Source organism: Phragmites australis, chromosome 3 (genome assembly GCF_958298935.1).
Source record: "Phragmites australis chromosome 3, lpPhrAust1.1, whole genome shotgun sequence".
In the NCBI taxonomy this organism is placed as follows: domain Eukaryota; kingdom Viridiplantae; phylum Streptophyta; class Magnoliopsida; order Poales; family Poaceae; genus Phragmites; species Phragmites australis.
The window spans coordinates 41096888-41116519 of record NC_084923.1 but is presented as its reverse complement, the minus strand read 5'-3'; the positions used below and the strand labels follow the sequence as shown (position 1 = coordinate 41116519).

The 19632-nt window shown below is 42.3% G+C and overlaps 2 protein-coding genes across 3 annotated transcripts; both read left to right on the top strand.

Annotated features, from left to right (window-relative positions):
- Window positions 1–1041: 1041 nt before the first annotated feature.
- On the top strand, window positions 1042–10609 carry LOC133913115 (LRR receptor kinase SERK2-like). 2 transcript variants are annotated; one of them, XM_062356168.1, is made up of 12 exons: window positions 1042–1394; window positions 2227–2338; window positions 2454–2586; window positions 3002–3073; window positions 3243–3386; window positions 3471–3542; window positions 3635–3700; window positions 3778–3848; window positions 3966–4106; window positions 8517–8858; window positions 9560–9954; window positions 10132–10609. In XM_062356168.1, exons 2-12 carry the CDS (start codon window positions 2272–2274, stop codon window positions 10444–10446), a joined length of 1818 nt encoding a protein of 605 aa, XP_062212152.1. In that variant the 5' UTR covers window positions 1042–1394; window positions 2227–2271; the 3' UTR covers window positions 10447–10609. The 2 variants fall into 2 exon arrangements, with proteins under 2 accessions (XP_062212152.1, XP_062212151.1); XM_062356167.1 differs by having other exon boundaries at window positions 2164–2338.
- Window positions 10610–13840: 3231 nt separating this feature from the next.
- Window positions 13841–17785, top strand: LOC133913116 (beta-glucosidase 8-like). The gene is made up of 11 exons (XM_062356169.1): window positions 13841–14353; window positions 14630–14688; window positions 15020–15095; window positions 15189–15260; window positions 15353–15440; window positions 15706–15949; window positions 16317–16432; window positions 16525–16742; window positions 16835–16866; window positions 16980–17082; window positions 17166–17785. Exons 1-11 carry the CDS (start codon window positions 14092–14094, stop codon window positions 17582–17584), a joined length of 1689 nt encoding a protein of 562 aa, XP_062212153.1. The 5' UTR covers window positions 13841–14091; the 3' UTR covers window positions 17585–17785.
- The last annotated feature ends 1847 nt before the right edge of the window (window positions 17786–19632 follow it).

Here is a 19632-nt window from a genome sequence, read left to right as displayed (position 1 = left end):
CTCTAGCCGTGCCGCTCGAATTGATTAGCGTCCGGGGTCCGGTGCCACGCCGCGTCGTCGCATTGGCTATAGGGCGCGCGCTTTTGGAGGTGTCGCCGCGCGCGCTCGCGCATCAGTCGCTCCCTCGGCTCATGGCCAGCAGGCCGCAACTCCCCGCGCCAGCTCATGGGGCCGTACTGTACCTCCTCCCGTGTATCGTCGGTGCATGCCCACGTCGCAGGGCTTGCAACAAGTGACATCGTTGTTACAGCCGAAACATGACTGATATGCTAGACATTGCATCCCCGTGCTTCATATTGGGGTAGTACAACAACGTCAGTACGTTGTTTGTCATGCACATTGCTGCTCCATATTGGGATAATAAATCAGCATATTATCTTTACTATTTCACTAGTCTTATGAGTTTATAATAAACTAAATTTAAATGTGTATTAAGTCTAAATATAATGTAAATTTAATATTAAGCATAAAGTGTGAGCTTGCGACATTATAATAAACTAAGTTAGGTTGTTTATTATTTAAGTGACAAATTGTATGGACTATATTATCTTAGCTATTGCGTAGTAATTTTTTAGTATGAATATGTTATTTATTTTTATTATGATCTTATATACAATTTGAGTGGTCTTTTATGTTTCGATAAATATTTGACAACTGTATTTGTTTTCAATTCATATTACTTTTGTATTCGTTTATGATATTATCCGTGATCATATTCGTATCTGAACTATCCGTATTCGAATTCGTTTTTTTTAAAAAATATTTCAAATACAATAAACCTTATTCCCACACATTCGGAGCCGTTTTCCCCTAGTTAAATGCACCGTGTTTCCACCTTGGGGGAAAACGGATTAGGTACAAGCACAACAACATTTTCGAAGGGGCCCCACCGGACAGCACAAAACAGGGCACAGACACAGACCAAGACAAAAAGTATGCGCCCAACCCAACTCGAAAGGGACGTCCCTGCACAGTGCAGACAGGGCAGCGAGGTGCTGATGAATCTCGTCCGTTCTGCGAATCTGCAAAGCCGGATGGGCACAGAAAGTCTAATTTGGTCGAGAAAAAGTTACTGCTCCATCTCGCAGCAGCATCCGCCAAAGTCTTCCAATTCCACCATCTTATCCGAAGCCAAGAAAAAGCGAGGTTCGTAAGATCCACCCACCCACCAATTACTGGACTACCAACCGACTCGCGCGTGCGCCAAAAAGAAATGGGTTTCCGTTTTGGAACAGCAGCAGCGGTCAGTTTCGGCGCCCCCGGGTCGGTGTAGTCAACTAGCCGAGTCCACCACTCCACCTACGCCTTCACACGGGCGGCGGCGAGGCAGATGGGGGAGGCGGCGTGAGGCTGCGAATTCTGAAGCGCGGCGGCGAGCCGGAGGCTGGTGCTCGGTGCGTCTCTCTCTCTCTCTCTCTCTCTCTCTCTCTCTCTCTCTCTCTGTTGTCTCGGGGCTCTGGAACTAACCAGTAAAAAAAACCAGATTTGGTACTAAAATCTTAACCTTGTTCCCTGTTCCCACTCAAATTAGAGCTTGATCGACTCAAATTCTATGATGCTATCGCTGGGAAGCAGTTTTCTGCTAAACTCTGGAATCAGTTTCGTTCTGTTAAGTCTGTAATTCGATCATGGTAATTAGCTCCCGAAATAAATTCGAGTCTCGCTAAAGTTATTGCTTCATGGTAATAGAAATTGGGGTTTTTTATGGTTCGGAAATTGGAAGTTCAGGGGCTGTATGTGTGTATATCCAAATTTCCATACCATCTTGGGGGGGGGGGGGGTCATGTCCCACCCCTACCTAGAATGGAACTATGTGCTTATGTCCTGCAGTATTTCGGAACGATAACCGCGGTTACTCCATTCAAGTATCTTTCTCTGCTTATTTGTGAAACAAATGTGCTCTAGTCTGAGTTCAGGAAAGTAATTTTATTTTAGCACAACTAATTGAACCTTCTGGTGACTCCATGAGATGCTACTCCTATATGGATACGAAATGTAAAGTCTTTCAAACAAGTACACAACAAATTCTACTAGTCTATCTTGTACCAAGCCCTCTTTCTGTTCTGATGATATTTGTAAATTTTACTTGACCACTTGAAATATCCATGCCTTCTTTCTTCTTTTATTGTGTGCTCCACTATGAACTGACTAGTTTGTTAACAGGGTCAGCCAGGGAATCCTGGGGTTGGTACTACCATGATCAGTTTGCGTGTGTTTTCTCATCAGGCAAATTTTGGATTCCTTTGATGCTACAGTAGTAATAGGAGAAAGATGGAGCTGCTAAGCATCGTCCTAATTATAGCATCTCTGCTCCCGTTTTCAGCATCTGATCGACAAGGTTTACTTACATGCCTATTTATTTATGTACTTCACATCTTTAGTTCACTTTTACAACCACAGCATAATTTGCAAGCCTTTCATGAATAACAAAGAATTGTCTTTTGTTTACTTAGGTGATGCGCTGTACGATATGAAGCTGAAACTAAATGCTACTAGCAATCAGCTTGCTGATTGGAACCAAAATCAAGTTAACCCCTGCACTTGGAATTCTGTTATTTGTGATACTAACAACAATGTTGTGCAAGTGTAAGTTGAAGCTGTCCATGTTTCTCGTCACCCTCATTTTTTTGTTTGTTTACTGCTATTAGTTACCTGTAGATCATTTAGCTAGGAGCTGTGATTGATCTCCATTTACATTCTACGTTCATTACAATGGGCTCTAAAGGTTTCTGACACAAGTATCATTTGAGAGGCATTTTCTTGAGCATGTAGTTATTAATTTTGATGCACATGCACATGCACATGCTCTCTGCAATGCACTTATGTGCGAAACTCATCATTCCTTAATAGGACAATGGTAAAAGCATGTTTACCTTACTTTTTTTTCCCCATCTGTAGTATTTGGTAAGCCACTACACGGTTCTCTTGACCTTGTTTTACACGTTCCTTAATAGGACATCCAGTTTGTTATGAGTTTACCTTATCTGATGCCCACTTGCAGAACATTGGCTTCTATGGGATTTACTGGAGTTCTGTCACCAAGAATCGGAGAGCTTGAGTATTTGAATGTTCTGTAAGTGCACTCTTCTAGATTGATAGTGCTCCTGTATCTTAGGATTCTGTAACTGATTAGTCTGCGACAAATCCTGACTGTTTGCTTTTTTTGCTTGCTAGATGAAGTAATGGTTGTGTTATTATGTCGCTTCAGCTTTTGTTAATCACTGTAGTGTATGATATTACAGGTCCTTGCCTGGTAACAAGATCACCGGTGTCATACCAGTGCAGTTTGGCAACCTCTCTCGTTTGACAAGCTTAGATTTGGAAGACAACCTATTAGTTGGGGCAATACCAGCTTCCCTTGGCCAGCTTTCGAAGCTGCAGCTTCTGTATGTACTGGGACCCTTATCCATTTGTTTTATGAATATTCAATGATTTGACGTTTCCGTTTTCCCTTTCCTTTTCTTAATAAGGATACTGAGTCAAAACAATCTCAATGGATCTATTCCTGAAACCTTAGGAGGCATCCCAGGCTTGACAGACATGTAAGGATTAATACTAATATTAGTGATTTTTGCTCACAAGAGGATATATATGCATTCTTGTCATACACTGACTAACTTTTTTTATGATGCAGTCGGCTAGCTTACAATAACCTCTCTGATCAAATACCTGCTCAACTGTTTCAAGTTGCACGTTACAAGTACTGTGCGATCACTGTAACATTTATTTTCATGTTTGCTAATTTGGAGGTCTAACAAAAGTTCATCTCCTTCACAGTTTTTCAGGTAATAACTTGAACTGTGGAGCAAATTTCCTCAATCCTTGTGCCTCAAATGTGTCTTACCAAGGTAACAAGCCATACTTTTCTGTTCTTTATTGTATATTTATCAAATAGCACATAGTACAGACCCTTGACGTCTATCAAATAATTTCGGGCATCTGATAATCTTTTCACTTTTTGATAGGTTCATCTCGTGGTTCAAAAATAGGCATCGTCCTTGGAACAGTTGGTGGAGTGATGGGGCTACTCTTCCTAGGGGCTCTATTTATTATCTGTAATGGAAGGAGAAAAAGCCATCTACGTGAAGTTTTTGTGGATGTATCAGGTAGTCACCTTACTGCAGCTAAAGGTTTTAAGTCCTGTTCATTGTATTTTCTTAAAATGAAAAAGATATAATCACTATCATGATTTCATCATGCATTAAACTGTAGACCAATAAGTTCAACCAGGCATATGGTTTCCTGAACTGACAGTTTTTTCTTCTTTTTAATAGGGGCCTTAGGTAGATATACTGCAAACTAGGGTTTCCTGTACTGGTTTATGTATGCTAACTGTTAGATATATATTTCCTTCAGTGTAATATCCCTGTCTTATAAGGGGTTCTTTGCATATTGCCCTATACACACACACACATATATATATACACATATATATACATATACATATATATACCGGTCTATAGGCTCTAGGGAATACAAATTGCTATTTCTAACATGGTATTAGAGCTAGTTTTTTTTTTGACGCATCCACTTGTCCTGATCTAGTCTCGTATCCATTCCTGGCCGGATCTGGCTCCTCCTCGATCGGATCCGGCTAGCCCCCGTCGGATCTGCCTCTTCCCTCATCAATTCTGACCTCTAGTGCGCCACCTCTCCCGTCGCCGCCGCTGGCTCGCATCGCGCTGATTCACGCTCGTGTTTGTTGAATTGTTCTTCGATTCGCGCTACCACTCAGCTTGCCCGAGCCGCGTCTGATCTGGCACGCTGACCCAAGCACAAATTGACATAGAGGATCTGCTGACTGCCTCCAAATTGTCGCCGGCTTAGATCCAAATCGTAGCTGCCGGACTCCAACTCGCTACGCGCTGCCGGATCTCGCCGTGTGCTCGTGCGGGCGCACCGGGACCCCGCCAGCCGCCGCTCTTCGCGTGCCGCCAACCGTCTTCGCGTGTGCATGCTTTGAATGCCAAGGCACCGTCGCTGTAAAAAAATTGCAGCAGTTGCCACTACTCTTTTGCACTCTCGTCGTCGCCCGCCGCTACTTCTTTACGCTCTCGCCATCGTTTGTCCCTTCTACATGATGTCGTCAGGCACCGTTTCGGTTCCTCGGTGCGCGGTGATCTTTGATGGTGCCAACTATCAGGATTTTGTGCAGCATATGTTCATTCACATGCGTGGGCTTTGCCTTTAGGGTGTTCCTTCTGGCGACATTCCTTGTTTGCCTTTCCCTGTTCCTCAGACGAAGCATGTGTAGCCTTCTGCCGACAAAGGAGACAAAGCATCAACTGAAGCCACCACTGCTGCTTATGATAAAGCTGTCTCCGCCTATCAAGATGCCTTGGAGCTGTATAGAGATCAGTTGTCTCATTGTGCTAAGTGGATGGATGATGATGCTCGTGCAACTTCTAGTATGGTTGCTAGTGTTGAGCCACGATTTTCTTCTGAGATTGTTTAGTTCTCTACTGCCTTTCAGATGTGGATTCGTCTTCGTCAGAACTATGAGCCTTCTGGGGATGCTCTCTACTTCTCTGTTGTTCGCCAGAAGCAGCCTCTTCAACAGGATGATGCGATTGTTGATGTGTTTTATGCTTAGATGTCGGCAGTGTGGTGTCAGTTGGACTCTCCTTGTGTTCCTGGTTGCCGCTCCTGTCAGTGTTGTTTGGATCTACGTGCTCATATCTGTTGGTCAGCTTGTTGATCATGGTTGTCGCATTATTTTAGATTCTGATTTTTTATGTGTTCAAGATCGTCGTGTGGGTGCTCTGTTTGGTACTAGCTTTCGGTGCCATGATTCCTAGTGTCTATGGGAACTTAACTGGTTTCATCTTCCTTCTGCTACCGCCGTCGGTCTTTCTTCTTCCTCGACTACTGACTCCTTCCAATAGTGGCATCGTTGTTTTGGTCGTGTCTGTGGGTCGCGTCTGTCTTCATTAGTTCGTTGTGGTTTTCTAGGGTGTATCTTAGGAAACGTGTCTTTAGATTATCAGTGTTGTAAGCTTGGAAAACATATTCAGTTTCCTTATCCTTATAGTGAGTCAGTGTCTCAACGACCTTTTGATCTTGCTCACTTTGATGTTTAGGATCCGGCTCCATTCGTTTCAAAAGGGGTCATAGCTATTATATTATCTTTATAGATGATTTCTCTCGTCACACTTGGATTTATTTTATGTCTTCTTATAGCGAGGTGTTATCTATATATAAGTGCTTTGACACTATGATTTGCACTTAGTTTGATATTCTCATTCGTGTTTTTCGAGCTGATTCTGCTGGCGAATTTATTTCTAGGTATCTTCGTTCCTTTCTTGCTGAGCATGGTACGTTGTCTCAGTTCTTTTGTCTTCGTGCTCATGCTCAGAATGACGTTGCTGAGCGCAAGCATCGTCATCTCCTTGAGATAGCTCGTGCGATAATGATTGTCTCTTCTGTTCCACCTCATTTTTGGGTTGAGGGGGTCTCCATTGCCACCTACTTGGTCAACATACAACTCTCTTCTGCTCTCAAGGGTGACATTCTTTTTGAGCGTCTATGTGGGCATCTTTCTGATTATTGTTGTCTTTGTCTTTTTGGTTGTGTTTGTTACGTTTTTCTCACCCTCCATGAACATACTAAACTAACTGCTCAATCTGTTGAGTGCGTCTTTCTTGGCTACAATGCTGAGCATAAGGGTTATCGGTGTTAGGACCCTATTGCCTGCCGAATGTGTATTTCTCGTGATGTCATTTTTGATGAGTCTTGTCTTTTCTATCCTCGTACCTCTCCTTCCACTTCTTCAGCCTCCTTAGTTGAGCCACTATCTTTTCTTACTTTTCCTACCACACCTATAATTGTTTCTTCTTCTATTTCCTGAGCACCATTAACGCCCTGTCCTGTTGTGCCTTCCACGCTTTTGGCCCCCACTTCACAAGCTCCACCCCCGTCTGCTATTGTTGAGCCTTTTCCTTTCCACTACACTCGCCATTTCCATGCAGTCTCACCTCCTGCTGTGCTTCTTTTTGATGAGCCGTCTCCTTCCGCCGATTTAGTTCCTCTATCTTCTCCTTGCTATTCCCTTCATGATCGTCATTCGATTCGACCTTTTAATCCTGCTGGTTTGAGCACTTTCTTCTATCATCATTGCTACTTGTTTTTCTGTTATTGCTCATGATCCTGCGCTCTTCGTTCACACTTTATCTTGTTGTTGGACTCTTCTTCTTCTGTATATTGATGACATGATCATTACAGGAGATGATTGTCAGTATATTGCTTTTGTCAAGGCTCGTCTCAATAAATAGTTTCTTATGTTCGATCTGGGTCCTGTTCATTACTTTCTTGAGATTGAGATTTCTTCTACATCTAAGGCTCTTTCTGTCCCAAGAGAAATATATTGAGGATCTCCTTGATCATGCTTTTCTCACTGATGAGTACACTGTTGAGACTCCTATAGAGCTTAACCTTCATCTTCGGTCCACCGATGGTGAGCCTTTTGCAAATCCTACTCGCTATCGTCATCTTGTTGGGAGTCTTGTTTACCTTGGTTTCACTCATCCTGACATTTCTCATGCAGTGCACATTCTCGGTCAGTTTGTTTCTGTTCCCACTCAACTCTACTAAAGTCATCTTCTCCGTGTTTTGCGTCATCTTCATGGGACCATCTCTTATTTTCACGTTCCAGATCTTTACAGCTTCGTGCTTATTTTGACACTACTTGGGATAGTGATTCTTCTGATCGTCGATCTCTTTTTGGCTATTGTGTTTTCCTTAGTGGTTCTTTCATTGCTTGGTAGACTAAAAAGCAGACCGTAGTTTCTCGTTCCAGTGCAAAGGCTGGGTTGCGAGCCATGACATTGTTGACAATAGAGCTCAATTGGTTATGGTGGTTACTTAAGGATTTTGGTGTTTTATCTCCCGTATATACTCATCTTTACTCCGACAATACATGTGCTATTAGTATCGCTCGAGATCCGATGAAACATGAGCTCACCAAGCATATTGGTGTTGATGTTTTTTATACACGGACAAATCTCTAAGGTGAGGTTATTGTTTTTCACTATGTTCCTGCAGAGCTTTAGTTGGTTGATTTATTCATGAAGTCTCAGAGTATAGCTCAACACAGATTCTAACTCTCCAAACTCAATGTGGTTGATCACCCATGAGTTAGAGGGGGGGGGGGGGTGTTAGATATATATTGTCTTCTGTGTAATATCCCTATCTTATAAGAAGTTCCTTGTATATTGCCACCTGTACACATATATATACTGACCTATAGCCTCTAGGAAATATAAGTTGCTATTCCTAACACTAACAAGCCTCTTTTGACTGGCATATTCTGCTTACTGCACCAGTTTGATACTGATGTTGGCACAGTGAAAAAAATTAGCTAGCGATATACACAATCTCTTAATGTTTAGCGCCTTGAGTAATTGTTTCATAACAGCATATGTAGCTGTGTTTATGAGACACCATGTCAATCTTAGAATTTAAAGCACAAGTGGGATGCATTTGCATTTAACTAACTGACTGATAATTTATGGTCTCAGGTGATGATGATCAAAGAATTGCATTCGGCCAGTTGAAAAGATTTGCATGGAGAGAATTACAACTTGCAACAGATAATTTCAATGAGAAAAATGTTCTTGGACAAGGGGGTTTTGGGAAAGTATATAAAGGAGCGCTTCCAGATGGCACTAAGATTGCTGTAAAACGGTTGACTGATTATGAAAGCCCTGGTGGGGAGGCTGCCTTCTTGCGTGAAGTTGAGCTGATTAGTGTTGCAGTTCACCGGAATCTTTTGAGATTGATTGGATTCTGTACGACACAAACAGAGCGTCTACTTGTTTATCCTTTCATGCAGAATCTTAGTGTGGCCTACCGTCTACGAGGTACTTGCTTTCTTAACCAATAAATCTTGTTTCGTTGCGTACAATTCTACATTGGTGTTACTCTATGAAGTTCCTCAGACCATGAATATGCTTATAGATTATGCAACTAATGCATTAGCCTTGTAGCTTCTGTCGTGCCTTTTGGTAGCTCCTTGTTGAAATATACATTCATATGCTCAGTTTCCTGGACCAACATAAGATGTAGTCCATGCAAAACTGATTTTTAATTTAGTGTTAGAATGATCTAAAATTTACTAAGTAGGTGAAATAAATCCAGCGTACAGAATTGATACACCAATTTGTTATGCCAAATGATGTTTGAGATTATCACCTAGTGAAGTGTTGAAGGGTCGGTCAGCTGGTCTGTAAAATCCATTTTTCGGTGTTCATTAAATGATCATTGACAGTATAGGATGCATAGGTTTGCTTCTTTCGCTGAGGATATGTGCTTATTAACTGTTTGTCAGTACAAGAACTGTTTCTTTTTGCTGACTGGACAGGTCATAGTCAGTTTGCTATCTCTAACATCCTAGATATGTCATGATATCATGTGTAGATAGCTAGTTGCATCGATATATATTGACTCTATGCATCCAGTGAGTGGAAAACTTTTGCCACTTTGCTATTTCCCTTCCATAGTAATATTTTTTCAGTAATATGTATTCTTGTCTAACATGTGCTCATTGTATCGAATGATTCAGAATTTAAAACTGGGGAACCAATACTAGATTGGTCTGCAAGGAAGCGAGTGGCTATAGGCACAGCACGTGGATTGGAGTATCTGCACGAGCACTGCAATCCTAAGATTATACATCGTGACGTCAAGGCTGCCAACGTCTTGCTTGATGAAGATTTTGAACCCGTTGTTGGTGATTTTGGCTTGGCCAAGCTGGTGGATGTACAGAAGACATCTGTGACTACTCAAGTCCGTGGAACTATGGGTCACATTGCACCTGAATATCTGTCCACAGGAAAGTCGTCTGAGAGAACCGATGTTTTTGGTTATGGCATAATGCTTCTTGAACTAGTCACAGGACAGCGCGCCATCGACTTTTCACGCTTGGAGGAAGAAGACGATGTGTTGTTACTTGACCATGTGAGCCCATTTAACTCTTCTATAAGTGATTGATTTAATATGCTATTTGAAGTTAATTTTTTCTATGAAGAGCTTCATGATAAACCCAGGACTTGATTTCACTGTTTCGATGAAAGTGCACGCAACACATGACATTTTTCTTGGCAGTACACTAACGGTTTTGCTACAAATGTGCAGGTCAAGAAGCTGCAAAGAGAAGGGCATCTCGACGCCATCGTTGACCGGAACTTGAACAGTAATTACAACAACCAGGAGGTTGAGATGATGATCCAGATTGCGCTGCTCTGCACCCAGGCCTCGCCCGAGGATCGCCCGTCCATGTCCGAGGTCGTCCGGATGCTCGAAGGCGAGGGCCTGGCCGAGCGGTGGGAAGAGTGGCAGCAGGTCGAGGTGACGAGGAGGCAGGACTACGAGCGGATGCAGCAGCGGTTCGACTGGGGCGAGGACTCCATCTACAACCAGAACGCCGTCGAGCTGTCCGCTGGCAGATAACGAACAATCGAACATCAGGTTCAGCGTATCATCTCAGTGCTGACATATATGGCAGATTGGTGACAGTCTGAAACTTGCTAACTATTTTTCTTCCACTTCATGTTGATGGATCTCTGTATCTGTACTGTGTATATATAAGGATGATTTGCATCCCTTGTCTGCATGTATTGCTAGTTGTCAGGTGGTTCAGGCGTTTACCAATCTCATTCTGTAGAGGGGAAAAGCTAGAAACAGGTGCTACAGGTGGTTCAGGTGTTTAAATAGATTCAAGCACCGGCGTGATGAAGTCGAGGCTTGTCGTTTGTGCTAGCATTGGTGTAAACTACTTTCTCTTATCCTAAATATAAGTTTATTTGGACTTAGACATAAGAATTAAGATGGGGACAGTGGCGGAGGATAGTGAGGGCTAAGGTGGGCTATAACCCCTCTAACCTTGAAAAATTATTGAAGAAATACTTAAATTTACTACTAAGTGTTATTAATAAATTGCTAAGGTCTCTAATCTGGCCCCCTAATCTGATTGGCCGTCTCCTTTTTTTTTCAAGCTCCGCCACTGGACGAAGAGTACAAAGACCTCATTTTCTATCAATTATTGTTAGATTGTTAGAGTTAAGATGAGTGTTAAATTTACTGTATTGATTAAAGTACAATAATAAAGTAAAAAGATGTATTAGAATTGTGATGGACTTATATTTAGTTTATTTGGGAGAAGTCTATATGGATTTATATTTATGATCGAATGAAGTATTATTTACATCTGCTCAACTTGTTGAGTCTTGCTTTGGCTATTACTGGAAAAAAATGAAATGATTTTTGCTTCTTCTTAGATCATGTTTGGTAGAACTTGAAGTTTATAGGATAAAATAAAATGATTTAAATATTTATTTTTATTTTTTAAAATAAAATATCTTAACTAAAGATTCCTAACCTATCAATAAATTTAGTTCTAAAAATATTTAAAACTAGAGATAATCAACTTAAAAAATTCTTAAAACCCAGAGCTCTGCCAGGTCGTGCTCCTCACGCGGCGTTGCTCCGTCTACGGTCTGAAGCACTATACAAATCTTCAATGCACCACAACGCACGGACCGATCCATCTCTTCAGTTAGTAACGACTGGTAAGATTGAGGCTGTAGCTGTACGGTACGACAATACCGTGCATCACAACTCACAGAGCCGATGGCATAGCCGCGAAGTCTGCTGCTGCCGCGCTGGCGGATCCACGGACCACCTAGCCAGATCACACCCACGCGACACGGCCGCGCCGACAGGGCTGAGCTGCCGTCATAAGAGTTTTTTTTTTCACAGAATTTTTCACGTTGAGATTTTCGTTTTCTTTAATGTTCTAATAATTTTATTTTACGATTTCTGTTATGAAAATATTTTTAAGATCATTTTTTTTGACAGAATTATCTCTTTTTTTCTTTTACAAATTCTTTCGAAGAGAAACTGTTAAAGATGAGATAAAATAAAATAAATAAGAATGAGAAGAAAAATCAGAAAGAAAATAAAATAAAAGGAATAGATCAGGCTAACACATACACGTGCATGCTAATGCTCACTATCCGCACACCTCTAATTAGAAAGTATACTTAATTAGTTGTGTTTCTCATTAGACAAACTACCTAGATTAGACATCTTGCGTTCCCTACTAGCTTCATTACCTCTCTTGGTGTCTTCATCAACTTTATAATACGTTAGTATTTCTATTTCCCTATAATTTTATAGAGCAAATTGTCACTATTTATAAAAGCAAAATCCATAAGACATAAAGATTAAATCTGGATAATTTTACAAACAAATCAGTACTAACTCCGAAAGCAAGTTTTTTTCTAGTTTACAAGCATATTCATACACATTCAGAGAGCAAAATTATTCTAATTTACAAGCAAAATTCATGCTAACTCAGAGAGAAAATTCATATACAAACTTAGAAGTATATTTGTTCAGTTTACAAGCAAATCCAAACAAAAAAGAGCAAGTTTGTTCCAATTTACAAAAGCAAATCTATATAAAATTATAAAGCAAATTTATTTCTACTCACGGAGCAAATCCAAGTGCAAATTTGTTTCAATCGACAAGCAAGTCTAGCGAACTCGTGACCAAGGATGAGGTTACTGCTCCAAACAGACACCATCTAAGCCCAGGTCGATCTGCATCACCAAGATACATGCGGGACCGTGTAGATCGCTTACACACCACAAAATGGTGATACTGTTGAAGCTTGACGATCCACAGGAACACTTGTCGTGTAGGCCGCAACAACAATTGAGCTTCCTCTTAGAGTGCCTCCCGATGCGCCCTAGCCACCAACAACCGAATTGTAAAACAAAATTGAAAAGTAATTCAATGTATTTGCTCGGTATATTTGAAGCACTGTATAGACAAATTCATTCAAATGTAAAAGGCAAATCGATCAGAAATTATAAGCAATTTGTTGCATCTCTGCAAGAAAAAAGCAATTTGGTCGGCGATCTAATAGGTAGATGCACCCGTGTGTGAGAATCAGGTCATCGCGCCGTGAGGTCACACGCCAGGGTCAAGGCGCATGTGGAGGAGCGTGGCCACTATCGACGAGGAAGTGGCCACTCGATCCATGACCTCTAGCGACGAAGCCCCTCCAGCTTTCGCGCCAGGGCCTCGTAGACCATGATCGCTAGGATGACATGGGTTACCTCCTCTGCAACTGGCACCACCGAGGCTGTGAAGGCGGACACCAGCTGTCTCCCTGTGTCCACTATGGGCAACGAGTGAACCACTACAGATGGGCTTGCAGTCACCTCCTGCCTCTCGAGCGCTCACATGAAAGTGATGGCGGGGTCACCTAGGGGCGCACGTGCGAGACGATGGAAGCACTGAGGCAGCACCATGGCACAAGAGCAGATGGATCCAACGAACTGGATGCGTGGGATGGCTGGTGAGCCCCTATGAGTCTGAATCTGTTGGAGAGAGAGGACGAGTCGAGGGCGCGCTCGAGATGGTGGAAGCATCAAGGTAGCACTGAGGCATGAGAGCAGCGAGATCCAGCAAACTGGATGCAGGGGATGGCCGATAAGCTCCCATGCGCCTAGATCTGTTGGAGAGAGAGAAAGAGAGAGCTCAAGCAGCACCGCACTGCTAGGGTGGCTAGATCCAGCTACTCCATACCGAGGGGATGGCCGGTGTGCTTTATACTCTTTGATCTGTTGTAGAGAGAGAGAGGAGGGGATTGAAGACGGAAAAGATGAGTTAATATCTGTTGCAGAGAAAGGATGAGTCTGTGATGAAGAGGGGATTGATATAGGAGGGGATGGATAGGAGTTAGATCGGACAGCTAGGACAGGTTTACAGGTGTGTGAGCAAACTCCTATGTATCTGCAACGAAGTCTTTACCAAAAGTAATATGGTTGATCCTCGCGACGCACGCCTCCCGCTCCAACCAATCATCAGCGCGCCGAGCAACCGAGCAGAGCAGCCTCGGCGAATCAGCTCACCGACCGCCCGGGGTTGGTATAGACCGGTAGATATCCAAATCGCACGCTGCCAGAAAGGCAGAAAGCTCGCTTTTCTTCCACCGACGAGAGTGACTGACCGTGAGAGCAAGGAGACGCTTGAGCTGAGCTGAGCTTCCCCTGCCGCTCGCGACCCAGCTGCTGAGCTGCTCTGATGGGCGCCGCGGGAGCGGCTGCGGCTCCGCCGGCGCATTGCCGCCGGCTGCAGCTGCTGCTACTTGCCCTGGCCCTCGTGCCGCTTGGTGGCCATGGGTTTCGCGTCCGTGCCATGGGGGCGGACACGAGCGGGCTGAGCCGGGCGGCGTTCCCCAAGGAGTTCGTGTTCGGGACGGCGGCGTCGGCGTACCAGGTCGAGGGCATGGCGGCGTCCGGCGGCCGCGGACCCTGCATCTGGGACCCCTTCGTCCACACCCCAGGTAAGGCCTCACCAGTAATAGTGACTAGTGGACTGGTTAGTAAAGCAGATCCTTCATTGACTGCTAAGCACGTTGGTTCTCGCGTGTATCTGAGCAACATACAGTAGCCAGTGTTCCTAATATGACCGAAGACGGATGCAAGGGCATTGCCATTTGGCTCATATAGAAGTAAGGATGGAAACACTTGGAAACAAATCTGAGCCTGTGGGATGGAATCTACAAGCTCGTAGTTACGAAAATCATGGATGCTAACTTTGTCTTATGCGTAATGAACAGGAAACATTGCTGACAATGCGAATGCCGATGTCACAACCGATGAATATCATCGCTACAAGGTACGTGCCAACGGAATGGAACCCACCCCTGCTCTTAAAACCGATTTAGGTTGCATGTACATAAAATTTATTGCTTAGTCTTTTTTTCCTTAAATAAATATTGCTTACTCTTCTAGTTGATTGATGGATCAGAATACTTACTTTCCTGGACATGATGATGCTTTCATATATGTAGTTGCTATACATACTCACTTCGAACATAAACAAACATGACAAAATAGAGGATGCCAGCTGAACTCAAATATTTTTTGAGACGAAAGCTGAACAACCAAGTAAGAAATCTTTTGAACTTTTTTTCAGTCTGATATTTGGTGTCCTTATGCTAGTACAGGAAGATGTTGATCTCATGAAAAGCCTGAATTTTGATGCGTATCGGTTTTCAATCTCCTGGTCCAGAATTTTCCCAGGTACATAGATTTGACTCTAGTATAGCATCTACTTGAACTGGTTACCTGGATGAGCTGGTTACTAGATCTATTGATGCATTTTGGTTCATGTAGATGGTGAGGGAAAAGTTAATGCAGATGGTGTAGCGTATTACAACAATCTGATAGACTACTTGGTTAAGCAAGGTATGGCTTCAAACAAAAATAAATTTAACCTTCATAGATTTATGAGAACTTAAGTGCGTTGCTCTCTGAATGTTTCCGTCAAAACTGAGCAGGGCTTACTCCTTATGCCAACCTTAACCACTATGATCTTCCACTGGCGCTTCAGAAAAAGTATCAGGGCTGGCTAAGCCTGAAAATTGTGTAAGTCAGATTAATAGTATGCTTATCTTGTTACTACATGTTCATAAAATATATATTGTTATTGTACCATAATACCTTGCCTATATTTTATATATATAACGAGAGGACTTCATTGTTGATAAAGATATGAAGTTGTACTAAAGAAATGCCACTTGTCCTATTGCAATGATTATAAAATGGGATGGCGGTTTGAATTTTGAAACTTCGCATCAATCTCGAGGCACATTTGATGGTGGGCAAATTTTCTTTATAATATGTTTTGCAGGGACATATTTGCAGACTATGCCGATTTCTGTTTCAAGACATTTGGTGATCGAGTCAAGAATTGGTTCACATTCAATGAGCCAAGGATAGTAGCAGCACTTGGCTATGATACTGGGACGAACCCCCCTAACCGGTGCACCAAATGTGCTGCTGGTGGGAACTCAGCAACAGAGCCCTACACTGTTGCTCACAACATTCTCTTATCTCATGCTACTGCAGTTGCGAGATACCGCAATAAGTACCAGGTATTTTCTACTGACGAAGAAAAAACAAATAGAAACACTTCCACTGACATTTTCTGTGTTAGTAGCTGGATAATTTTCATATCTGCAACAAAGATAGAAACAGATGCACTGACACCGAAAGTGTCAGTAGCAGAATTATTAGCATGTCTGCATAAACTAAACCCAACCAAGCGTTAGTTTTTAATTGTTCGTGATGCTTACCTCCTTAAATCGGTATTTGTAACATTACCTCTTCACCATCTGCTGGCTTACAGCTATGGTCGATTATTGATCCTACAATCTAGCAGCAACAACAAGGGCATTAACTGTGTCAGTGGTAAAAAAAAAAGTGATTTAGCTGATCGAAAACAATTCATTTCCCCTCTAGGCAAGTCAGAAAGGCAAGGTCGGGATAGTCTTAGACTTCAATTGGTATGAACCTCTTACCAACTCAACTGAAGACCAAGCAGCAGCTCAAAGGGCCAGGGACTTCCATGTTGGTTGGTAAGATCTTAATGGCAATCTGTGACAAAAATCTCAAGATCTTCGGTTAACACAAGTACCCATATTAACAAAATCAAACGATCACAATTCAGGTTTCTTGATCCATTAATAAATGGACAATATCCAAAGACAATGCAGGACATTGTGAAAGATCGGCTACCAAGTTTCACACCTGAACAAGCTAAGCTAGTCAAGGGTTCAGCAGATTATTTTGGGATCAATCAGTATACTGCTTACTACATGTCAGACGAACAGTCACCTCAGCAAGCACCAACAAGCTACGGAGCCGATTGGGGTGTTTCATTCAACTGTGAGTTACCAACTTATGGTTATGGATTTTTATATATCACTACCGTTACTGAATATATCATCACTTTCTTCTTTCCCTTTTGAATTTTGCAGTTCAACGAAATGGCGTACCAATTGGGCAACTGGTATAAGCTGCTTCCTCTTACCATGTTGAATCCTAACTTATTCTATCGGTGTTACAAGATTGGCAAGTGCAAAACTAACATGATAATCTGTGATCATGCAATGCCCTTTGTAGGCGAATTCCAATTGGCTTTACATCGTCCCAACGGGCATGTACGGGGTTGTGAACTACCTAAAGGACAAGTACAAAAATCCGACAATAATTATATCTGAAAATGGTACACTAAAAGATTTATTATTACATGCTCTGCTCTGCTGCTCATTGAATTGCATCTACAAATCATTGTGCCATGAATACCAGGAATGGATCAACCCGGGAACCTCACACGCGAAGAGCTCCTCCACGACGCCGTGAGGGTCGAGTTCTATAAGAACTACCTCACCGAGCTTAAGAAAGGGATCGACGACGGCGCGAACGTGGTCGCCTACTTCGCGTGGTCTCTCCTCGACAACTTCGAGTGGCTGTCGGGCTACACGTCCAAGTTCGGCATCGTCTACGTCGACTTCACGACGCTCAAGCGGTACCCCAAGGACTCGGCCTACTGGTTCAGGGACATGCTTTCAGGGGCTGGTTCAAAAGCCAGTAGCCCTCAGACTGGTTCAGAAACTTCAGGCACTCATCCGGCTGGTTCAGCCGCCTCAAGAAGCCCATCGTTACTGCCTCTGTTGGTTTCATTGTGCTCTGTTCTTCCCGCCATCTTCATGGTTTCCTCCATTTAAATCTTTTCCCCTGTTGTAACAGTACTGAATATGTAGTAGCCGCCATTGGCATTTTTGTTTTAGAGACATGTTGCAGCGACGAGAGACCTGTCGTACGAATGGGACTATGATTCAGCGCTGCTTTTTTTTGGCGAGGATTCAGAGCCAGCTTTGTACGGATATCATGTTTACGGATAAATCGATGCTTTTCGTGTGTCTGCACTGCATTGATTCGCCTGAGACGCCTCTTTGAATGTCTAGTGTTAACAGCCAAGTTTCATGCTGTTTGAGAGTTGCTCGTCGTGGTGAGTACCGGGCTAAACGTGTCGTGGTGGCTGCTGAGTACAGAGTTTTCATGTATGACGAGCGAATTGAGCACCCGATTCGTGATCGCTGGTCCATGGCTGCGTGGACGAGTATCATATTCGAAGTGACCATCGGATGATTGAGAGGTAGCTCGCGTGTACGATTGATAACTCGAGAACGACACGATAACCGTCGGCCGGTCGGACAGAGCCCCTCTAGAAAAATGCCATGATGTTCTCCTGCGTCAGAAGAAAACGTAGCGCACACAAGGCAGCAGGGAGGTCGCCGAGCCCGAACCGCAGCGCGAGATATTCGTCGCGCTAGCTGCCAGGTTCGAGGAACGCATACGCACCATCGCCAGCCGCGCACGCGAACCCTCCACATGCGCCGGTTCCCAGAAAACATCGCGCCAGCCACCGAGCAGCGACAGGAGCGCGGCCCACGCGCTCGGGTTAATCAATCAGCCGCACCGGCCGGGCCGTGTCGGTCCCCACGCTAGTGAACATATTCTTTTAACTAGATATATAAAGATATATCATCTATATATTATTATTTGGAGGAGAAAAAGACTCTTAAGATCATAAAATTACAACGCTAATCGAAAAAAAAATCTAGACAACTTATTATTATGAACAACTATTGTACCAATTTTATTGCAAAACTACAGAATCTAAAGGATATGTTCTCAGCCCCGTTACCATAACGATCAGGCTCTACTTGTAATCTCACAGCACCTGTCAACTCATGAAACAGACTATCTAGGAGTTGATGTGACTGCAAGCGAGACCCATTCATCAATTTAATAGGTCTGCAATAAAATTTATAGTTTTATGATAAAATCGACACTAAATTTGTAGTTTTATGAAATTGTTGCTTAAATATGTAATTTTTACGATTTTTGCGATAATTTTGCATAGCTTCATGAGCTCCTGGATGATCCGTTTCATGAGTTGACAGCTGTTGTGAGACTGCAAGCAGGTACCGGTTGTCATGGTAACGGGGCTGTGAACAACTCCCCTAGAATCTGTAGTTTTGCGATAAAATCGGCACTAAATCTGTAGTTTTGTGAAATTATTGTTTAAAACTATAGTTTTATGATAATTTTGTCAAAGATGTGTAATTTTGCGAAAAAATTGGCACTAAATCTGTAGTTTTGTGAAACTATTGCTTAAATTTGTAGTTTTGCGATAATTTTGTCAAAGTATATGTAGTTTTGCAAAATTTACTCTTAATAAATAGCTAAATTTAGAAACTAAAGGGTCCATATCAAATATGATTAATAAATATCTAAATTTGAAATTAAAAATTATAGAAAATTAGCGGTTCATGCGGTTTGGGAAGCAAAATGTCTAAATAAAGAGTCTAAATAAAATAAAATAAATAATAATTAAAATTAGGGTTAGAATAGATAAAATAAGGATTCATATCAAATATAGTCTTATAATTTTTTTTTATAAAAGTCAAACACCAAATAAAGAGTCCATGTAAAATACAATTAATCAATAGTTAATATATTCTAAATAATAATTTTTAAAAAAATTCTTACTAAGATAATAAATTAAGAAGCACCATATATTTTAAGGTCGTCACATCAAGCATGTAGTAGGTAAGGCACAACACTCAGATAATGCAATTCTATTATGATTTTAGTTGGGCTGCCTACATCTGACATGTAATTTTGACAATTGATCAAAATGTATACGAATTGAACAAATACATGTATATGATTCATGTATAAATTTAGAGCATAAATAATTTTCTTT

Excerpts from the sequence above, each read along its gene's own strand:
- LOC133913115 (XM_062356168.1), top strand. The coding sequence starts at position 2,272 with ATGGAGCTGCTAAGCATCGTCCTAATTATAGCATCTCTGCTCCCGTTT. Across the intron at positions 3,543-3,634 it reads ATCCCAGGCTTGACAGACAT|TCGGCTAGCTTACAATAACC; the intron begins GTAAGGATTAAT and ends TTTATGATGCAG. Across the intron at positions 4,107-8,516 it reads AGTTTTTGTGGATGTATCAG|GTGATGATGATCAAAGAATT; the intron begins GTAGTCACCTTA and ends TTATGGTCTCAG.
- LOC133913116 (XM_062356169.1), top strand. The coding sequence starts at position 14,092 with ATGGGCGCCGCGGGAGCGGCTGCGGCTCCGCCGGCGCATTGCCGCCGG. Across the intron at positions 14,689-15,019 it reads ATGAATATCATCGCTACAAG|GAAGATGTTGATCTCATGAA; the intron begins GTACGTGCCAAC and ends ATGCTAGTACAG. Across the intron at positions 17,083-17,165 it reads AATAATTATATCTGAAAATG|GAATGGATCAACCCGGGAAC; the intron begins GTACACTAAAAG and ends CATGAATACCAG.